Here is a 22705-nt window from a genome sequence, read left to right as displayed (position 1 = left end):
TCTCAATCTTTTTAAATAGTGAGCCAATATGTTTTCAGAATTTTATCATAGATCTCGTCTCTCTGCTGCAGACATATGGTGAGCACTGTTCGGAACATTGAATCGTAATATAGAATCACAATACACATCGTATCGGCACCTGCATACTGTGATAATATCGTAGCGTCCCTGGTGACTAACAAGTAAATGAACCCAAAAGAAAGGAAGTTGGATCACCACAGGACAGGTAATAAACTGCCACTTTACCTGCTGTTGTTGTGCTAGCTGATTAGCTGTTGTCTCACCTACTGTTTTAGCTAGCTTTCCCAATTCAACACCTGTGATTACTGTATGCCTCGCTGTATGTCTCTCTCAAATGTCAATATGCCTTGTATACTGTTGTTCAGGTTAGTTATCATTGTTTTAGTTCACAATGGAGCCCCTAGTTCCACTCTTCATACCCCTGATAACTCCTTTGTCCCACCTCCCACACATGCGGTGACCTCACCCATTACTACCAGCATGTCCAGAGATACAACCTCTCTCATCATCACCCAGTGCCTGGGCTTACCTCCGCTGTACCCGCACCCCACCATACCCCTGTCTGCGCATTATGCCCTGAATATATTCTACCATGCCCAGAAACCTGCTCCTCTTATTCTCTGTCCCCAACGCTCTAGGCGACCAGTTTTGATAGCCTTTAGCCGCACCCTCATACTACTCCTTCTCTGTTCCGCGGGTGATGTGGAGGTAAACCCAGGCCCTGCATGTCCCCAGGCACCCTCATTTGTTGACTTCTGTGTTCGAAAAAGCCTTGGTTTCATGCATGTCAACATCAGAAGCCTCCTCCCTAAGTTTGTCTTACTCACTGCTTTAGCACACTCTGCTAACCCTGATGTCCTTGCTGTGTCTGAATCCTGGCTCAGGAAGGCCACCAAAAATTCAGAGATTTCCATACCCAACTATAACATCTTCCGTCAAGATAGAACTGCCAAAGGGGGAGGAGTTGCAGTTTACTGCAGAGATGGCCTGCAAAGTAATGTCATACTTTCCAGGTCCATACCCAAACAGTTCGAACTACTAATTTTGAAAATTACTCTCTCCAGAAATAAGTCTCTCACGGTTGCCGCCTGCTACCGACCCCCCTCAGCTCCCAGCTGTGCCCTGGACACCATTTGTGAATTGATCGCCCCCCATCTAGCTTCAGAGTTTGTTCTGTTAGGTGACCTAAACTGGGATATGCTTAACACCCCGCCAGTCCTACAATCTAAGCTAGATGCCCTCAATCTCACACAAATCATCAAGGAACCCACCAGGTACAACCCTAACTCTGTAAACAAGGGCACCCTCATAGACGTCATCCTGACCAACTGGCCCTCCAAATACACCTCCGCTGTCTTCAACCAGGATCTCAGCGATCACTGCCTCATTGCCTGTATCCGCTACGGAGCCGCAGTCAAACGACCACCCCTCATCACTGTCAAACGCTCCCTAAAACACTTCTGTGAGCAGGCCTTTCTAATCGACCTGGCCCGGGTATCCTGGAAGGACATTGACCTCATCCCGTCAGTGGAGGATGCCTGGTCATTCTTTAAAAGTAACTTCCTCACCATTTTAGATAAGCATGCTCCGTTCAAAAAATGCAGAACTAAGAACAGATACAGCCCTTGGTTCACCCCAGACCTGACTGCCCTCGACCAGCACAAAAACATCCTGTGGCGGACTGCAATAGCATCGAATAGTCCCCGTGATATGCAACTGTTCAGGGAAGTCCGGAACCAATACACGCAGTCAGTCAGGAAAGCTAAGGCCAGCTTCTTCAGGCAGAAGTTTGCATCCTGTAGCTCCAACTCCAAAAAGTTCTGGGACACTGTGAAGTCCATGGAGAACAAGAGCACCTCCTCCCAGCTGCCCACTGCACTGAGGCTAGGTAACACGGTCACCACTGATAAATCCATGATTATCGAAAACTTCAATAAGCATTTCTCAACGGCTGGCCATGCCTTCCGCCTGGCTACTTCAACCTCGGCCAACAGCTCCGCCCCCCCCGCAGCTCCTCGCCCAAGCCTCTCCAGGTTCTCCTTTACCCAAATCCAGATAGCAGATGTTCTGAAAGAGCTGCAAAACCTGGACCCGTATAAATCAGCTGGGCTTGACAATCTGGACCCTCTATTTCTGAAACTATCTGCCACCATTGTCGCAACCCCTATTACCAGCCTGTTCAACCTCTCTTTCATCTCGTCTGAGATCCCCAAGGATTGGAAAGCTGCCGCAGTCATCCCCCTCTTCAAAGGGGGAGACACCCTGGACCCAAACTGTTACAGACCTATATCCATCCTGCCCTGCCTATCTAAGGTCTTCGAAAGCCAAGTCAACAAACAGGTCACTGACCATCTCGAATCCCACCGTACCTTCTCCGCTGTGCAATCTGGTTTCCGAGCCGGTCATGGGTGCACCTCAGCCACACTCAAGGTACTAAACGACATCATAACCGCCATCGATAAAAGACAGTACTGTGCAGCCGTCTTCATCGACCTCGCCAAGGCTTTCGACTCTGTCAATCACCATATTCTTATCGGCAGACTCAGTAGCCTCGGTTTTTCGGATGACTGCCTTGCCTGGTTCACCAATTACTTTGCAGACAGAGTTCAGTGTGTCAAATCGGAGGGCATGCTGTCTGGTCCTCTGGCAGTCTCTATGGGGGTGCCACAGGGTTCAATTCTCGGGCCGACTCTTTTCTCTGTGTATATCAATGATGTTGCTCTTGCTGCGGGCGATTCCCTGATCCACCTCTACGCAGACGACACCATTCTATATACTTTCGGCCAGTCTTTGGACACTGTGCTATCTAACCTCCAAACAAGCTTCAATGCCATACAACACTCCTTCCGTGGCCTCCAACTGCTCTTAAACGCTAGTAAAACCAAATGCATGCTTTTCAACCGGTCGCTGCCTGCACCTGCATGCCCGACTAGCATCACCACCCTGGATGGTTCCGACCTAGAATATGTGGACGTCTATAAGTACCTAGGTGTCTGGCTAGACTGCAAACTCTCCTTCCAGACTCATATCAAACATCTCCAATCGAAAATCAAATCAAGAGTCGGCTTTCTATTCCGCAACAAAGCCTCCTTCACTCAAGCCGCCAAGCTTACCCTAGTAAAACTGACTATCCTACCGATCCTCGACTTCGGCGATGTCATCTACAAAATGGCTTCCAACACTCTACTCAGCAAACTGGATGCAGTCTATCACAGTGCCATCCGTTTTGTCACTAAAGCACCTTATACTACCCACCACTGCGACTTGTATGCTCTAGTCGGCTGGCCCTCGCTACATATTCGTCGCCAGACCCACTGGCTCCAGGTCATCTACAAGTCTATGCTAGGTAAAGCTCCGCCTTATCTCAGCTCACTGGTCACGATGGCAACACCCATCCGTAGCACGCGCTCCAGCAGGTGTATCTCACTGATCATCCCTAAAGCCAACACCTCATTTGGCCGCCTTTCGTTCCAGTACTCTGCTGCCTGTGACTGGAACGAATTGCAAAAATCGCTGAAGTTGGAGACTTTTATCTCCCTCACCAACTTCAAACATCAGCTATCTGAGCAGCTAACCGATCGCTGCAGCTGTACATAGTCTATTGGTAAATAGCCCACCCTTTTCACCTACCTCATCCCCGTACTGTTTCTATTTATTTACTTTTCTGCTCTTCTGCACACCAATATCTCTACCTGTACATGACCATCTGATCTTTTATCACTCCAGTGTTAATCTGCAAAATTGTAATTATTTGCCTACCTCCTCATGCCTTTTGCACACATTGTATATAGACCCCCCCTTCGTTTTCTACTGTGTTATTGACTTGTTAATTGTTTACTCCATGTGTAACTCTTTGTTGTATGCTCACACTGCTATGCTTTATCTTGGCCAGGTCGCAGTTGCAAATGAGAACTTGTTCTCAACTAGCCTACCTGGTTAAATAAAGGTGAAATAAAAAAAAATAAAAAAAAATAAAAAAATGGCTTCCCGGACTATTTGCATTGTGTCCAGCCACCACCTCAAACTCCTCCCCGCCGCCAACCCCTCAAACCCCTCCCCGCCACCACCTCAAACCCCTCCCCGACAACCCCTCTTCTACGCTGCTGCTATTACTCTCTGTTTATCATCTATGCATAGTCACTTTAACTACACATTAATGTACATATTACCTCATTAAGCCCCTGCATATGGACTCTGTACCGGTACCACCTGTATATAGTCTCGCTACTGTTATTTTATTTCTTTACTTATCTATTGTTTACCTAATACCCATTTTTTACTTAAAAATTGCACTGTTGGATCAGGGCTTGTAAAGGAAGAATTTCACTCTAAGGTTGTTGTTGTATTTGGCGCATGTGACAAATAAAGTTTGATTTGACCACAGACTAACCAGGAGTCCTGTCCTGGTACAGTCTGCCCAGTCACTGATAAATAACGAGTTATTGTCAACCCAAAGTCTGTGTATTTGAAGAAGCTGTACTAAAAAAAAGAACCTTCACTTTGAATATGGTCCAGGCAGTACAGGAAATGGCCAGCCTATGAGACACACGTATCAGCAGAGCGAAGAGGAAGTAGAATTAACTCACCATCCGTGATGCACTGTATCCGATATGGTGTCAACAATGACGACAATGGAATGAAAAAAAGTAGTGATCCAAAAGGATGAAATCTTGACGTTAAAAAACACCATTGCATAGGTAGATTTTATTTATCCTGTCCACAAACGTAAAACCACCAAAGCACATGACAGGGCTTGGTTTCTGTCTTAGTTTCTACCTTTAAAAAGGTTAGGTTGCACCTACCTACCAGCATCTGTCATTACTCCGACACAACCTGCTGTTGCCAGTAAATATTTAGATAGAAAAAGATGAGATGAGGGTTTGTCTGAACTTCTCCAACACTTGTTTTTCCATTGGCCTAATGAACACGGCTCATGTCTGAACTTCTCCAATAAGCAACACTTGTTTTTCCATTGGCCTAATGAACACGGCCCATGTCTGAATCAGCAGTTAAGGGTGGAATAATATGATCTCTAAAGGTGGAACCGGGAGAGAGGTGACTTACTGCGTACTTGCTCTTCTTGAGACACAAAAGGTATTTTTTCTGAAACTCTGGCAGGTTACAGAAGGCTCTGTCGTTCGCTTTGACACTCCAACCAGACTCTGGAAACACACCAACAGACAGTCACACTCTGGAAACAGACAGCCAGACTCTAGAAACAGACAGCCAGACTCTAGAAACAGACAGCCAGACTCTAGAAACAGACAGCCAGACTCTAGAAACAGACAGCCAGACTCTAGAAACAGACAGCCAGACTCTAGAAACAGACAGCCAGACTCTAGAAACACCAACATACAGTCACACTCTGGAAACACACCAACAGACAGTCAGACTCTGGAAACAGACACTCTGGAAACAGACCAACAGACAGCCAGGCTCTGGAAACAGACAGCCAGACTCTGGAAACAGACAGCCAGACAGACAGCCAGACTCTAGAAACAGACACTCTGGAAACAGACCAACAGAGAGTCAGAGGGAATATGCTTGAATGGTGAAACTGGTACATTTCTAAACAAATCAAAAGCTAGCGCCTCATTGGTGTGTTCTCAGATTGTCTAATGGAAGAGGTGTTTGTGTGGCTGTGTGTGTGTGTTCTGCAGCTATTCCCTAGTGTCTGCTCCCAGTCTCTCACCGGTGCTCTTGATCTCTTCAGGCTGTGGTCCCCCTGGGGGCCCCTCTTCGTCTGAGCCGGGGTCCAACTCATCATCCGTCTCGTCGTCACTGTACGGCATGACCTCATCGTCAGGGCCCAGTGACCCCTGGGAGTCTGATCGCTCCCGACTCATGGTAATGAGACGTCTGAAGGTCGCTCACTGGGGGGGAAGATAGATTATTTTTACCATTGTTTAATTTCCCTTTTACGGTCTTTGGAAAAACAGAAACTAATGTGCTGTCTAATTGTGGTGAGAGAGAGAATCTAATGTCATGTGGATTTGGTCAACGAAGGAGTAGGACAAGCCACCAGTGTTATCTACAAGCACCAGTTGTCGGCCATATAGCCAATAACAGTCATTGTCAGCCGGCTACTTTGAGTTCATAAATTAACTGCATCTCAGAAACAGCATGCCTCCTGGGCTTTATACACACACACACACACACACACACACACACACACACACACACACACACACACGACAGTGTCTAGGGTTTACAGAGAATGGTGCGACAAACAAAACAACATCCAGTCAGCGGCAGTCCTCTGGGAAAAAACAGTTCGTTGATGAGAGGTGGAAGGAGAATGGCAAGAATCGTGGAAGCTAACAGGCCCGCCTACAGACAGACAAATAACAGCACAGTGCAACAGTGGTGTGCAGAATGGCATCTCGTCTGTCCTTATCACGGATGTGCTATTGCAGCAGGCGACCACACCGGGATCCACTCCTATCAGCTAAAAACAAGAAGTGGCTCCTAGTGGGCACGCGATCACCAACACTGGACAATTGTAGTGAAAAAATTAATTGCACAGTCCAAAGAATCCCAGTTCCTGTTGTGTCATGCTGATGGCAGAGTCAGGATTTGGGCGTAAACAGCAGGAGTCCGTGGCCCCATCCTGCCTGGTGTCAACGGTACAGGCTGGTGGTGGTGGTGTAATGGTGTAGGGAATGTTTTCAGGGCACACGTTAGGTCCCTTGATACCAATTGAGCAACGTTATCATAACCCGAAGAATTCAGGGTGTTCTGGAGTCCGGACCTTGTACTAGACGGGTGTATCTAATAAGTTAACTCAGGGTTAGCCTTTTGGCACCAAGGTCTTAACCACTTGGTTTTAGACAAGGAGTTATTTGGTGTTGCCTGGCCTGGGGCTTAAACCAGCAAATTTACAGCTGCTGGTCGGGTTCCCCAACCTTTGTTTCTCAATCCTGGTCCTGGGTAGCTAAAGGGGTACACCTTCCTTTTGTCCTGACACTACAAAGCTGATTCAGATTATCAACGTATCAAGCTTTGACGTTTTAAATCAGATGTGTAGTGCTAAGGCAAATACTAAAATGTGCACCACTTTGTGTCTCATGACCAGGAAACACTGCTCTAAACTAGACTACTACAGGACCAATGATCAGGAAACACTGCTCTAAACTAGACTACTACAGGACCAATGATCAGGAAACACTGCTCTAAGCTAGACTACTACAGGACCAGGATCAGGAAACACTGCTCTAAACTAGACTACTACAGGACCAATGATCAGGAAACACTGCTCTAAGCTAGACTACTACAGGACCAATGATCAGGAAACACTGCTCTAAGCTAGGCTACTACAGGACCAATGACCAGGAAACACTGCTCTATGCTAGGCTACTACAGGACCAATGATCAGGAAACACTGCTCTAAGCTAGGCTACTACAGGACCAGGATCAGGATCAGGAAACACTGCTCTAAACTAGACTACTACAGGACCAATGATCAGGAAACACTGCTCTAAGCTAGACTACTACAGGACCAATGCATGGGTGTGGTGCTTTGTCTACAATGGTTCAAGCCCAGGACAACACAACAATGGGTATGGCACTGAACTGGCAGCTGGAAGGCTCCCATGTACCATCTCCTGCCATTGTGCTCTTGAGCAAGGCACTTAATCCTGCACAATTGCTCTCCACCCAGGGGGGGTGCTGCACTGCGACGTGTTGGGAGAAGCAGGAAAAACACATTTCCGTTCTAAACAATGGACAATAGAAGTATACATTGTCTCCATGTTCTGGTCACAAGATGACTCTGCACATCTCTACAACCACACCTCTTGCCTCTATTTCACCACATATGTCTCATATTGTTCTACACTGCCATTACTGTATGCCTACTGTGTCAATGTGCCATGTAAACGATCCTGTATCTTCAGAACAAATCAACTGAGGTCATTTATTAAACGATGCCTACTTCTATATTGTGAAAAGACTCAAATGTCTCTATTTACGCTGCCTACCTTGAATCTGTTTAGTGAATGACTTGTTTTATTGGGAAAGGTTGTGATATTGGGAAATACTCATATATCGTGTTATAACATGTTCCCTTTGCCAACAAATGAGAGAGCTGAAATGGAGAGAGAGAGAGAGAGAGAGAGAGAGAGAGAGAGAGAGAGAGAGAGTGAATGAGAGAGAGAGAGAGAGAGAGCTGAATGGAGAGAGAGAGAGAGAGAGAGAGCTGAAATGGAGAGAGAGAGAGAGAGAGAGCTGAAATGGAGAGAGAGAGAGAGAGAGCTGAAATGGAGAGAGAGAGAGAGAGAGAGCTGAAATGGAGAGAGAGAGAGAGAGAGAGAGCTGAAATGGAGAGAGAGAGAGAGAGCTGAAATGGAGAGAGAGGAGAGAGAAGACTGAAATGGAGAGAGAGAGAGAGAGAGAGAGCTGAAATGGAGAGAGAGAGAGAGAGCTGAAATGGGAGAGAGAGAGAGAGAGAGCTGAAATGGAGAGAGAGAGAGAGAGAGCTGAAATGGAGAGAGAGAGAGAGAGCTGAAATGGAGAGAGAGAGAGAGAGCTGAATGGAGAGAGAGAGAGAGAGCTGAAATGGAGAGAGAGAAGAGAGAGCTGAAATGGAGAGAGAGAGAGAGAGCTGAAATGGAGAGAGAGAGAGAGAGCTGAAATGGAGAGAGAGAGAGAGAGAGAGCTGAATGGAGAGAGAGAGAGAGAGGAGCTGAAATGGAGAGAGAGAGAGAAGAGAGAGCTGAAATGGAGAGAGAGAGGATGGAGAGAGAGAGAGCTGAAATGGAGAGAAGAGAGAGAGCTGAAATGGAGAGAGAGAGAGCTGAAATGGAGAGAGAGAGAGAGCGAATGGAGGAAGAGAGAGAGAGTGAATTGGAGAGGAGAAGAGAAGGAGGGAAGCTGAATGGGAGAGAGAGAAGAGCTGAATTGGTGAGGAGAGAGAGAGAGAGAGAGAGAGAGCTGAATTGGGAGGAGAGAGAGAGAGAGCTGAATTGGAGAGAGAGAGCTGAGATGGAGAGGAGAGAGCTGAATTGGGAGAAGAGCTGAATTGGAGAGAGAGAGCTGGAATTGGAGAGGAGAGAGCTGAATTGGAGAGAGAGAGCTGAATGGAGAGAGAGAGCTGAATTGGAGAGAGAGAGCTGAATTGGAGAGAGAGAGCTGAATGGAGAGAGAGAGCTGAATTGGAGAGAGAGAGCTGAATTGGAGAGAGGAGCTGAATTGGAGGAAAGAGAGCTGAATTGGAGAGAGAGAGCTGAATTGGAGAGAGAGAGCTGAATTGGAGAGAGAGAGCTGAATTGGAGAGAGAGAGCTGAATTGGAGAGAGAGAGCTGAAACGCTGAATTGGAGAGAGAGCTGACATGCTGAATTGGAGAGAGAGCTGACATGCTGAATTGGAGAGAGAGCTGAAATGAGAGAGAGCTGAAATGAGAGAGAGCTGAAATGAGAGAGAGCTGAAATGAGAGAGAGCTGAAATGAGAGAGAGCTGAAATGAGAGAGCTGAAATGAGAGAGCTGAAATGAGAGAGAGCTGAAACACTGAATTGGAGAGAGAGCTGAAATTATACCTTTAAAACTTGAGATGGGTTAAATGGAATATTAACTGAAATCTGGACACTGACTGGCCTATAACATGTCACATATAGCTACATGCGAGAACTAATTCTCCACTTTGGCAAACGTGTCCAGTCAGCACTGAAGAAACATGCAACACCTGAGGAAAGCTCAATTAAACCAACTGCCATTTGAGGGGAATATTCCAATAAGATTTCGGGGAGAATGGAATGATTGTTTACTCAGGAAGTTCCCCAGAGCATCAAGGAAGCTTCAACTCGTGTGACTGAAATCTGGGCCATGACTGGCCTATAACATATCACATATAGCCGAATATTAAATCAAATTGCAGAATTAAGTATTTCTTGCAGTACGATGATACAGCAAATGTTATTTTAGTCTCTGGAAAAGGAGTGGAATAATATGTTTAGTTTGATTTATTTCAGTATCTGAAAGTATCTTTTAGTTTTCACTGCTTTTCAAATCAGATGGGGTATTTCTTTTTTTGCAAGGGGAGAATATTTAGGCTACACAGTTTAGAGAGGAGAAACATCGAAAGAAAAACCTTTACAGATGGCAGCTAGATGATTGGCTAGTTCCTGCTATCATTTAAGATGGGTATTTCTGTGAGTACCCATTTACATTTATAAACTGGGTGGTACGAGCCCCAAATGCTGATTGGCTGACAGCCGTGGTATATCAGACTGTATACAACGGGTATGACAACAACAACAACAAAAGTATTTGTACTGCTCTAATTACATTGGTAACCAGTTTATAATAGCAATAAGGCACCTCAGAGTTTGTGGTATATGGCCAATATACCACGGCTACGGGCTGTATCCAGCCACTGTATTGCGTAAGATCGGCCCTTAGATATTGGCCACATGCCACACCCCTCGTTCCTTATCGCTTAAATATATAATGGATTAGCCTTGATCATTTGTCTTCTAGGGCAACAATTTATGACTGAAGAGAAGCTGCAAGCCTAGGCCTATCTGACCCGACAAGTTGACCAAAGCAAATTTCAAAAATTCTAAGCAGATAAATATACACATTTGTCCCACCGTCTCTGCCGGTCATACAAGGAGGCTACAGTGTCTGCTGTACTCCTCCACCTGTCTGGTCTGCTGTACTCCTCCACCTGTCTGGTCTGCTGTACTCCTCCACCTGTCTGGTCTGCTGTACTCCTCCACCTGTCTGGTCTGCTGTACTCCTCCACCTGTCTGGTCTGCTGTACTCCTCCACCTGTCTGGTCTGCTGTACTCCTCCACCTGTCTGGTCTGCTGTACTCCTCCACCTGTCTGGTCTGCTGTACTCCTCCACCTGTCTGGTCTGCTGTACACCTCCACCTGTCTGGTCTGCTGTACTCCTCCACCTGTCTGGTCTGCTGTACTCCTCCACCTGTCTGGTCTGCTGTACTCCTCCACCTGTCTGGTCTGCTGTACTCCTCCACCTGTCTGGTCTGCTGTACTCCTCCACCTGTCTGGTCTGCTGTACTCCTCCACCTGTCTGGTCTGCTGTACTCCTCCACCTGTCTGGTCTGCTGTACTCCTCCACCTGTCTGGTCTGCTGTACTCCTCCACCTGTCTGGTCTGCTGTACTCCTCCACCTGTCTGGTCTGCTGTACTCCTCCACCTGTCTGGTCTGCTGTACTCCTCCACCTGTCTGGTCTGCTGTACTCCTCCACCTGTCTGGTCTGCTGTACACCTCCACCTGTCTGGTCTGCTGTACTCCTCCACCTGTCCGGTCTGCTGTACACCTCCACCTGTCTGGTCTGCTGTACTCCTCCACCTGTCCAGCCAGATGCTTCTCGCCACTATCCAGGCCAAGTACCCCACCTCCTCTGAAGGGTCTGGCTGTGTAGCTCTGCGTCAGACTTCTCCATACACAGACAAGGCCACGTCGCCCTGCTTTTCCATCTTCACAAACAGACATAGTTTACTTTTCTGCTTGTGACGTACAACTTGACATGTTGAGTTCTCTGGCGCAGCTAGCTAGCCGGATATAGAACGGTGTCATGCGTTCTAAATTAGTTCATTGTTTACGTTCCACTTAAAAAGGTCTACAGGTGCATCTGTGATGGCCAACACAGCACAGCTTGGACCACTACCCGCCCAATCAGCATCCAGGATCCATAGTTCGCTCTTAATGTCCTGTTATATAATAACTAGTCCTCTGTTAGTTCTTAATGTCCTGTTAGATTCTAACTAGTCTTCTGTCAGTTCTTAATGTCCTGTTATATAATAACTAGTCTTCTGTTAGAATATAACAGGACATTAAGAACTAACTAGTCTTCTGTTAGTTCTTAATGTCCTGTTAGATTATAACTAGTCTTCTGTTAGTCAGTTCTTAATGTCCTGTTATATAATAACTAGTCTTCTGTTAGAATATAACAGGACATTAAGAACTAACTAGTCTTCTGTTAGTTCTTAATGTCCTGTTAGATTATAACTAGTCTTCTGTTAGTTCTTAATGTCCTGTTATATAATAACTAGTCTTCTGTTAGAATATAACAGGACATTAAGAACTAACTAGTCTTCTGTTAGTTCTTAATGTCCTGTTAGATTATAACTAGTCTTCTGTCAGTTCTTAATGTCCTGTTAGATTATAACTAGTCTTCTGTCAGTTCTTAATGTCCTGTTAGATTATAACTAGTCTTCTGTTAGTTCTTAATGTCCTGTTAGATTATAACTAGTCTTCTGTTAGTTCTTAATGTCCTGTTAGATTATAACTAGTCTTCTGTTAGTTCTTAATGTCCTGTTAGATTATAACTAGTCTTCTGTCAGTTCTTAATGCCCTGTTAGATTATAACTAGTCTTCTGTTAGTTCTTAATGTCCTGTTAGATTATAACTAGTCTTCTGTTAGTTCTTAATGTCCTGTTAGATTATAACTAGTCTTCTGTTAGTTCTTAATGTCCTGTTAGATTATAACTAGTCTTCTGTCAGTTCTTAATGTCCTGTTAGATTATAACTAGTCTTCTGTTAGTTCTTAATGTCCTGTTAGATTATAACTAGTCTTCTGTTAGTCCTTAAAATGGTCAAACGGTCTGTAGCTACTGAGTGTTTGCTTGTAAGCTTCTTGGCACCAAGATCTTTTAGCCTCTAGACAAGGAGTTAATGATTGATGAGCTTTTTGGGCCCTTTAGTAATTATCAAAAGCAGTGACACAGGCTAACCCCACACTAGGGCTGTGTACCAGATCAGATCAAAGACTAATTTTAAAAAAAGTATGAGACAATTATTTGCAGCTCTCGAATTGTAAATATATATATATATATATATATATATATATATATATATATATATATATATATATAGGGGGAAAAATGGAAAAAATGTGGGTATATATATATATATATATATATATATATATATATATATATATATATACCCACATTTTTTCCCACGAACCCATTAGAAAAACATTCACTAAACAGATCTGTTCCAAATTCACTAACATGATGATCAGAATCATCACCAACTGGTCCATTTTGACTACGAGGACAATTCCCCTCACCAGATAAAGACAACGACCATCCTGTGGTTTGAGAGAGAACAAAGTTCCTGAATAGAAAAACAACCCAGAATGATTGTGGATGTCACGCCCTGGTCTAAGTATTTTGTGTTTTTCTTCATATATTGGGTCAGGCCAGGGTGTGGCATGGAGTTTTTGTATTGTGGTGTGTTTTGTCTTGGGGTTTTGGTGTGTAGATATTTGGGATTGTAGCTAGTGGGGTTTTCTAGCAAAGTCAATGGCTGTCTGGAGTGATTCTCAATCAGAGGCAGGTGTTTATCGTTGTCTCTGATTGGGAACCATATTTAGGCAGCCATATTCTTTGAGTTTGTTGTGGGTGATTGTCCTTAGTGTCCTTGTTCCTGTCTATGTGTTAGGTTACACAAGTATAGGCTGTTTCGGTTTTCTTTACGTTTATTGTTTTGTTGTGTTTAGTGTTTATTCATTGTTACGTTTGTTTTGAATAAATATGGATCGCAATCGTCACGCTGCAGTTTGGTCCGACTCTCCTTCATCACAACTAGAAAGCCGTAACAGTGGAGCGCAGCCATTTTCCTTTTTCTTTTTAACCTTTATTTAACTAGTGAAGTCAGTTAAGAACAAATTATTATTTTCAATGAGCAACGTATCCTAGGTAACGTGGATGATGTAGTGTAGGTGAACAAATGTTTTAGGGGTGTGTCCATCACATTATAACACATGACACATGTAAGGTGACATCCAAGTGTTTAACTTGGTGAATTGACTGTGTGTACAGTAGTGTAATAACATCATGTGCGTTGTGATCCAGTTTGTTTGCCTCAGACTTTAAAAAGTCTATATGCATACCTTAGGACAAGCAAATATATGCAGTGCAGGACTTAACATTAGTCAGAAGAGATAATTTCCTCAGGCCTCAAATCAAAAGGCCTCATGTCATGGGCATAATTTAGATTTTTATTTTAAATCCTAGTAATCAGCTCGAGGGCCCCATCCTTTCTCCGCTCAAATGGGAACAATCAAGATCGAGGAAGGTCATTCTTCTTCTAGACTCACTGACACAATTTCCCTGAAATTCACTGATTAATGACTGGACTATTATTTTGTGTTTTTCTTTAACCTTTATTTAACTAAGGGGTGGTTTCCTGGACACAGATTAAACCATAGTGTTGGATTAAAAATGAAGATCTTCTGCTGAAATGTGAAAAAAAAAAAATTGTCCAGGACTTTATCTGTATCCGGGAAACCGTCCCCAGATTAACATGACATGAGGATGTTATCCATTCCTGGACGCCCAACAGAGTTACAGTCACTGTCGTCCTCCTCCTCTGATCTACACATGGGGTGTTACACTGAAAATGGCACTCCAGTCTCCTTTAGCACCTCCTTCAAAACGGCAGGGTAGCCTAGTGGTTAGAGCGTTGGACTAGTAACCAGACGGTTGCAAGTTCAAACACCCGAGCTGACAAGGTACAAATCTGTCGTTATGCCCCTGAACAGGCAGTTAAACCACTGTTCCCCGGTAGGCCGTCATTGTAAATAAGAATTTGTTCTTAACTGACTTGCTTAGTTAAATAAAGGTTAAAAAACAAAAGTTTGTTTTTTTAAAACACCCGATTTACTAAACAAAAAGAACATCTCAATAGAAGGTCAAGGTATGACATAGGTCATGACATAGCAGAAGTGGGCGGGGCTTTCCTCTTCTGTCCTCTATTGTTCCACAAGCAAGGGGGTTGGCCGACGACATCACAAATTCCCATCAGACCAATTTCCTACTCCTGAAAGTTTGCAGTTGTGTCTAAAAATTAAACACTATTTTGCTCAAAACATATTTTCTTTAGCCTTTGGTGGGTGTAATTTACTGTATTTATACTTTACCACCTTTCAAACAGAAAAATCACTGGAGGTTGCCTTTAGTTGTTGCAGGGTCTCACGGTCTCAAAAGTCAACCAACAGGTTTTAGTGTCTGGCCCGAGGCACTGCCATAGATGGGTTAAAATCACATTTTAAAAAGGTCACATACACATGGTTAGCAGATGTTAATGCGAGTGTAGCGAATTGCTTGTGCTTCTAGTTCCGACAGTGCGGTAACAACTAATAGGTTTTATTTTTTTATTTCACCTTTACTTTTAACCAGGTAGGCCAGTAGAGAACATGTTATCATTTACAACAGCGACCTGGCCAAGATAAAGCAAAGCAGTACGACACAAACAACAACACAGAGTTACACATGGAATAAACAAACGTACAGTCAAGAACACAAAATAAATATATATATAAATATATATATATATATATATATATATATATATATATATATATAGTGTGTGCAAATGTAGTAAGATTTGCACACAAGGCCATAAATAGGCCATAGTAGCGAAATAATTACAATTTAGCAATTAAACACTGCAGTGATAGATGTGCAGAAGATTCATGTGCAAGTGGAGATACTGGGGTGCAAAGGAGAAGAAAAAAGCAATATGGGGATGAGGTAGTTGGATGGGCTATTTACAGATGGGCTGTGTGCAGGTGCTATGATCGGTAAGCTGCTCTGACAGCTGGTGATTAAAGCTAGTGAGGGAGATAAGGGTCTCCAGCTTCAGTGATTTTTGCAACCGGTTCCTTTAGTAGGTTAGCTGACAAAACAATGTGCACGCTTCAATGGGGAATAAGTCTGAGACTTGTGATTCTGGACTAGAGGTCGACCAATTAATCGGAATGGCCGATTAATTAGGGCCGATTTCAAGTTTTCATAACAATCGGTAATTGCCATTTTTGTACGCTGATTACATTGCATCCCACGAGGAGACTGCGTGGCAGGCTGACCACCTGTTACACGAGTGCAGCAAGGAGCCAAGGTAAGGTGCTAGCTAGCATTAAACTTATCTTATAAAAAACAATCAATCTTAACATAATCACTAGTTACCTACATGGTTGATGATATTACTAGTTTATCTAGCTTGTCCTGGTCAGGATGCTCTCGATGTTACAGCTGTAGAAGCTTTTGAGGATCTGGGGACCCATGCCAAATCTTTTTTGTTTCCTGAGCGGGAATAGGCTTTGTCGTGCCCTCTTCACGACTGTCTTGGTGTGTTTGGACCATTCTAGATTGTTGGTGATGTGGACACCAAGGAACTTGAAGCTCTCAACCTGCTCCACTTCAGCCACGTCGATGAGAATGGGGACGTGCTCGGTCCTCCTTTTCCTGTAGTTAACAATCATCAGCTTAGTCTTTGTTAAATTGAGGGATAGGTTGTTATTCTGGCACCACCAATCATGTCCTATCAATATAATTTACCACCAATGGACTCCAGTCAAGTTGTAGAAACATCTCAAGGATGATCAATGGAAACAGGATGCACCTGAGCTCAATTTAGAGTCTCATAGCAACGGGTCTGAATACTGATGTCAATAATGTTTTATAAAAGTTTTTTTATAAATTTGCAAACATTTCCAAAAACTGATTTTGCTTTGTCATTATGGGGTATTGTGATGTCATTATGGGGTATTGTGATGTCATTAAGGGGTATTGTGATGTCATTATGGGGTATTGTGTTTAGATTGAGGAGGAAATAGTTTTATTTCATCCATTTTAGAATAAGGTTGTAACGTCACTAAATGTGGAAAAAGTCAAGGGGTCTGAATACATTCCAAAGGCACTGTATTGTAGAGACAAGTGCTCATTATGCAAATGTATTGATGTTTACAATTAACATTGGAGACTAAATATAGTTTACATGTTGTCAACAATCTAAGCCAACCACGGTCTGTTTCGGCCCATAGTTGGGCACGAGTCGGTTTTGTTGCTAAACAACCAACCCATCGATAGCAACGACACGGAAGAGAGGAAAGAGGGACAACAGGCATTCAGAACACCTTTCAAAAGGAACCAAACACACACCTGCCTGCCTCACTGCTTGGCTTGTAACCTGAGACAAGGAATTCACTAAGGCTTTCCATCCCATCTCAATGTGTATTACAGTCTGACTGTCCTTCTCCTAACGGACAATGTGCTCCCCTGAGGTGAAGAGGGGTGTGGTGAGGGGTGTCACGAGGCCGGGGGAGATCACAAAATCAGCTGTTAACTAGGCTGACCCTAATAAGAAACACACTGCTCTCTACCTCCCAACTGACCCCAAATCAGCTGTTAACTAGGCTGATCATAAGAAACACACTGCTCTCTACCTCCCAACTGACCCCAAATCAGCTGTTAACTAGGCTGATCATAAGAAACACATTGCTCTCTACCTCCCAACTGACCCCAAATCAGCTCCTCCACTGCTGGGAGACTCACAGCAGGCTCCCCTACAGGTTAATATTATTAACTGCTGTTACAGTTAATGACTGTCTGGCTCAGACAGGGGGGGGGGGGGGTGCACGTGTGCCACCTTGGATATTCTAATGGAAATTCCAAAACAAGAGGATGTAAATTATAGATGAGCCATGTTTACAGTTTGATGCAAAGTCATACTAGATCCATCTAGCATATGATCATATTACAACTACAACAACTACCTGACATCCACCTGACTTTGCAGTGGCTAATTGGGGATCACAATAAAACACGAAGACAATATAAAGTAACTTGGTATCAGTCTGACAGCTGCAGTACACACCAGGATATCAAAGGCGGCCATAAGGAAAACAGAGTGAATAAGGAAAGAGACGAACTCACAACATTTGCCTTTCAAGTGAGAGATTCAAAAAAAGTCACCCTTTGCAAGGAACATTTATTTCCATAAGGAGCAGCTCTACACGTCACTGCCTGAGGACTGAGAGGTGGTTGAGGACACTCAATTTACATACATCATATCCCAAATGGCACACTATTCCCTATATAGTGCACTACTTTTGACCAGAGCTCTATAAAAATCAATTACAGTAAGGATATAGGCAGAGGAAGAGGTCAGTACACTGACATCAGAAGACAAGAGGGACACGGTGAGACCAAGAGGGACACGGTGAGACCAAGAGGGACACGGTGAGACCAAGAGGGACACGGTGAGACCAAGAGGGACACGGTGAGACCAAGAGGGACACGGTGAGACCAAGAGGGAAGGTTATGCGGTTGCCATTAACACAGAGTTACACCTAAATACGCATCTCTGTCACCTCGTCTTCATCAGGGTTTCGACCAGTGAGTGTGTTTTAAAACAGGTCTGCTCCTATTCCTGTCAACCGCGTAAACCCTACATCCTGTTTGGGAAAGCCACCGCCGGGGCGGCATTAACAAAGTCAACCAACCCATGTGGAACACATTCAGGAAGTGCATCGACTCTCAGGCAGAAAATTATACTGTCACTGTTCCAACGGGTCAATCCATCACATGTAACGTCATCCCTATTTATCAGAGGAACACTAATCCGTGTTGAACATAGACCTACGGGGTGGTAGACCCACGGGGTGGTAGACCCACGGGGTGGTAGACCCACGGGGTGGTGATGCCTGAAACTGGACGTGAGTCACAGGGGAACAAGGTGGAGAGTGACACATTGCAGACCGAAGGTCAGTTGAGCTACATCAGGGTTCCCCAATAAACAGCCCAAATTATTTTATTTGCACCCCCCCCCCCCCTCAAGCTCTGAGGCAAAAAAAAGTTATTTTAAGTTTGGATATCTGTTCCCAAATATTTCCACGCATAATTAGAGAGGCAAATGTCATCGTATCCCAATGTAATAAAGGTTTCAAATGATTCCGTCAAAAACGATATCTGTTTGGGATTCTTGTGGTCATTTTGCAGTGTACAAATGATTTATAACTATGTAAAGCCCCCCGACCATCATAACAAATGATGTATAACTATGTAAAGTCCCTCGACCAGCCGATCAAGGACAAAAATACAAATAAATCAGCCCACGGCTGAATGGAACTGGGGACCACTGAGCTACACAGTGATCAGTGTGTCACTCTCTCCAGCTTTGTTCACATTGGCAATTTGAAGGGACTGAAATTCATATTTTTTTTTTCATTTCAGATTCAAATCTGTTCATTTTCCTGCAGTCTGGGTATGCAGCATGTGTCTCAAATCTGATTTATTTGCCCAAATATGTTGATATTTGGCCAAGTTTTACTTGCTAGCTGCTATGTTAGCGGCAGGGTAGCCTAGTGGTTGCAAGTTCGAATCCCCGAGCTGACAAGGTACAAATCTGTCGTTCTGCCCCTGAACATGGCAGTTAACCCACTGTTCCTAGGCCGTCATTGAAAATAAGAATTTGTTCTTAACTGACTTGCCTGGTTAAATAAATAATAAATAAAATATGTTGACAGTTTGACAATAACATGTGGTAGCTAACGAGTTGTTAATTGTTTACAAATAAATGAGTGAATGTACTAGCTAAACAGCTAGCCTAGTTGACTGACGTGACTAACCCAAATGGATCATCTTATCCTTTGAGGCTTTATAAGTGTCATTACACTTAAGCAATAAGGCACGAAGGGGTGTGGTTGATGGCCAATATACCATGACTAAGGGCTGTTCTTAGGCACGACACAATACGGCGTGCCTGGATACAGCCCTTAGCCGTGGTATATTGGCCATATATCACAAACCCCCGAGGTGCCTTATTGCTATTATAAACTGGTTACTAACGTAATTAGAGCAGTAAAAATACATGATTTATCATACCTGTTATATACAGTCTGAGACACCACAGCTTTCAGCCAATCAGCATGCAGGGTTCGACCCACCTAGTTTATAGTACGATTTAGAACATTCAAATAAACTGGGAAACATCCGTCATGACAGCATTGTTGTCACCTTTAATTCTGAGTGATAGAAAGCACAAGAACGACCAATCGGCCTCAATGTTACAGTATGTACCATTTATTTGTTTGTTTGTTTGTGTTTGGACCCTAGGAAGAGTAGATTCTGGGCCTATTGTAGATCCTGCCTTGGCAGCAGCTAATGGTGATCACTAATAAAAAATACAAAATACACTAACCGTCGTTACTATGACAACTAACGTAGCCATGTCGGGCAAATTACTGATGTCTGAACACACGCGCAAATCTGACTGTCCCTTACTGTTTGAACAGTCAGTGTTCAAAAAAACTGATTTGAGAAACATTTGAGCATTAAAAGCTGCAATATGTCACTTTGTGGTGGGATTCCCGAACCAAATTCACATAGAAACGTGAGTTATAGATCTGTCGTTCTCATTTAAAGCAAGTTTAGGAATTGATAGATATGTTCTATGTGCTCTATTTCTATGCTGCCCATGCTTACGGTTTTGTACACTAGCTGCAAACAGCTTAAAAAACAAAATAAAATATATTTCACAGCAGTTTAATTGGTACAATGATGCTCTACATTATATTTGCTCGTTTCGTCACAAACTGAAATTTGGTATACTATTAGAATTTTAGCAACCAGGAAATGCCGGACTGATTTTTGCATAGTGCATCTTGAAGGCGTGCAGTGTGAACAAGGTTTAAGACTGCCTAAACTCAAGCATATTGATCAAGCCCACTCAGTCCTCTTGTGGAATGTGTGTGTGCCATCTCAGACGAAGAGAGTGAGAGCCTTCCCCTCCCTGAAGCAATACAAGATTGTGTCGGAGACGCAACATAAATCTCCAGGGAGAGTATATCAAGACTGCTACTACTAGGTTTCAATAGCCCATTGAGGGAATTATAATGATTTGTTTTCAAACGATCAAAGTGTAAAATACAGAAAGCTGGAAAACAAGTAAAAGTTATATACAACTACACAGAAAAACATCTACACGTCTGTAATTCTCATACTGGTCTGCATGTCCAATTATATATATATATATATAAAATAGATTTAATTAGGGCTGAATTCAAACCATAGTCTAAATTCAGCGTTATAGTGCGCTTGAAATGTAAAGGTAGGCTAATTCCCGATTGAGACGAGACATGCAGTGTTTAACATGAACGCATTTTCTCCGAACATTGCTTTGAAGTTTCAATGACGCTTTAACGATTAAACTAAACGTCACAGATTGAATCAAATCGTTAGAAGAGTTAGATTAGAAATGTCGGATCTTTGCACGAAATCGACATATGACTTGATTCAATTATAGATTGAGATTATGACAGGGGGGAGGAAAGGATAACGTGTGAACATTACTACGATCGACTCTCTGTGTCTAAAATCCTTAAAAATTAATACATTTGGCGGCAGATATAAACATTTTTAAAAAACTACTCACCAATAGGCTATTCCTTATATGTCTATAATTTCTCCCCAGAATGGTCTTCTAGTTTCTGGTTACTGTAGCATGTTTGCTCTGTCCTCGCCACAAACAACAGTGTCGTCTAACGTTAGTTTCTGTTCACTCCTTTCACCTGCGTAATGGCTACCTACCTTACCTGAAACTTGACAGACTGGTTTGACAAGAATGTGTTTTGAATAAAACTCCAAAAACGCCCGCGGTTTCATTAAAACAAACGACCATACAATGTGTTTATGTCATCTCGCAACACGTCTGGGTGATATTAAATATATCCTACCCCACTAAGCAGCCTGTTGATTGATACGCACGTGACTAAAAAGGTAAAGGTGTAATCCAATTCATAATCAAACGTAATAAACCAGTGGCATGAACTTCTTAATATTCATAAATAAAATCTTACGTAAAGACAACTCAGAATTACATTTTCTACATTACTGTATGAACAGTTTTATTTTAAAGTTGTCCTATTATTTTTTTTAAATATATTTAAATGTAAATGTCATGCTCTTACAGCTAATTTGCTATGAGGCAAATGTATCGGTATGTTTTTAAGAATACCGACAATCATCAAATTATCCTCAATTTATTTTTATTTGAGCCTACATTCAACCATCATTCCAACCGTTTGTTGTCGGGCTTGGTTTTTGCCCTAGCACGACACTGCTGATTTAAATAACCAACTCCTGGGGGCTCCAGAACCGAGTTTAGGAAACCCTGGTCTGCCAGACCTACTTTTACTCCCACTTCCTACAGTTCAATTGTACTGCAAGAGATATTTATACTGATTAAATTAGGGTTTTAGAGCAAGTGGCACTTCCTAACTTTTGCCTGACGGATGTCTGACATAATGGGCGGTTTCGATTATGCTGGGCCGTGGTGCACCGGTATATGGCCGGAGAGGTGAACGGTCAAAAATGGGTGAGGGTGCCCTTTCCCAAATCAAAGATGAATCCGCGCCGCACGGTCATGTTGTGAACAAGGCACCACTGTGCCTCGTCCAAAAACAAAAATATATTTTCCATAAAATATACGTTTGAATTTTCAAATTGGTTTTCATTGGGAAGGCAAATCACTTTTCCACGTGAAAACACAAAATTCTACTCATTACTCCACGTGCTTAATTACGAAAATGTTGTTTTGTGCCAACTTGGCTGTGAGTTTGAACCGGGCACTTGGCTCATGCCCGGGAGGCAGCCCGGTTCCAAATCGAATGCAATACATTTTAGCCCGGTGCAAAATAGGCTTTACCGGGCGCCCGTGCCAGATTAATAGAATCCCCTCAATGTAAAATAGTTCCTTGTGTTACATTCTTTTGTTATGCAGATACGCAGATCTCATTGGCCAAAATACCCTTCACTCCAATGACGTTTAATATTTTCGACCAATGGTGGGGTTGGCCGCACCTGATGAGTTGGGTATCCGTGCAGAGAAGATGGCGGAAACTGAGGTTTTGTTTGAAGTAAGAATGA

The 22705-nt window shown here is 43.4% G+C and overlaps 1 protein-coding gene across 1 annotated transcript in view; it reads right to left on the bottom strand.

Moving 5' to 3' along the window:
- LOC109868527 (phospholipid-transporting ATPase IC) overlaps window positions 1–21520 on the bottom strand; it is a 48722-nt gene extending 27202 nt beyond the window's left edge. The window contains exons 1-3 of the mRNA XM_031802933.1: window positions 21213–21520; window positions 5714–5894; window positions 5086–5183 (exon numbers count right to left, since the gene is read on the bottom strand). Coding sequence (XP_031658793.1) covers window positions 5086–5183; window positions 5714–5867 — 252 coding nt within the window. The 5' untranslated portion in view covers window positions 5868–5894; window positions 21213–21520. The remainder of the gene's footprint in view (window positions 1–5085; window positions 5184–5713; window positions 5895–21212) is intronic.
- Window positions 21521–22705: the final 1185 nt, after the last annotated feature.

The sequence above is a fragment of the Oncorhynchus kisutch genome, linkage group LG23, assembly GCF_002021735.2.
Source record: "Oncorhynchus kisutch isolate 150728-3 linkage group LG23, Okis_V2, whole genome shotgun sequence".
NCBI lineage: Eukaryota > Metazoa > Chordata > Actinopteri > Salmoniformes > Salmonidae > Oncorhynchus > Oncorhynchus kisutch.
The sequence above is the reverse complement of the archived record's forward strand: the minus strand, read 5'-3'. Positions and strand labels throughout refer to the sequence as shown.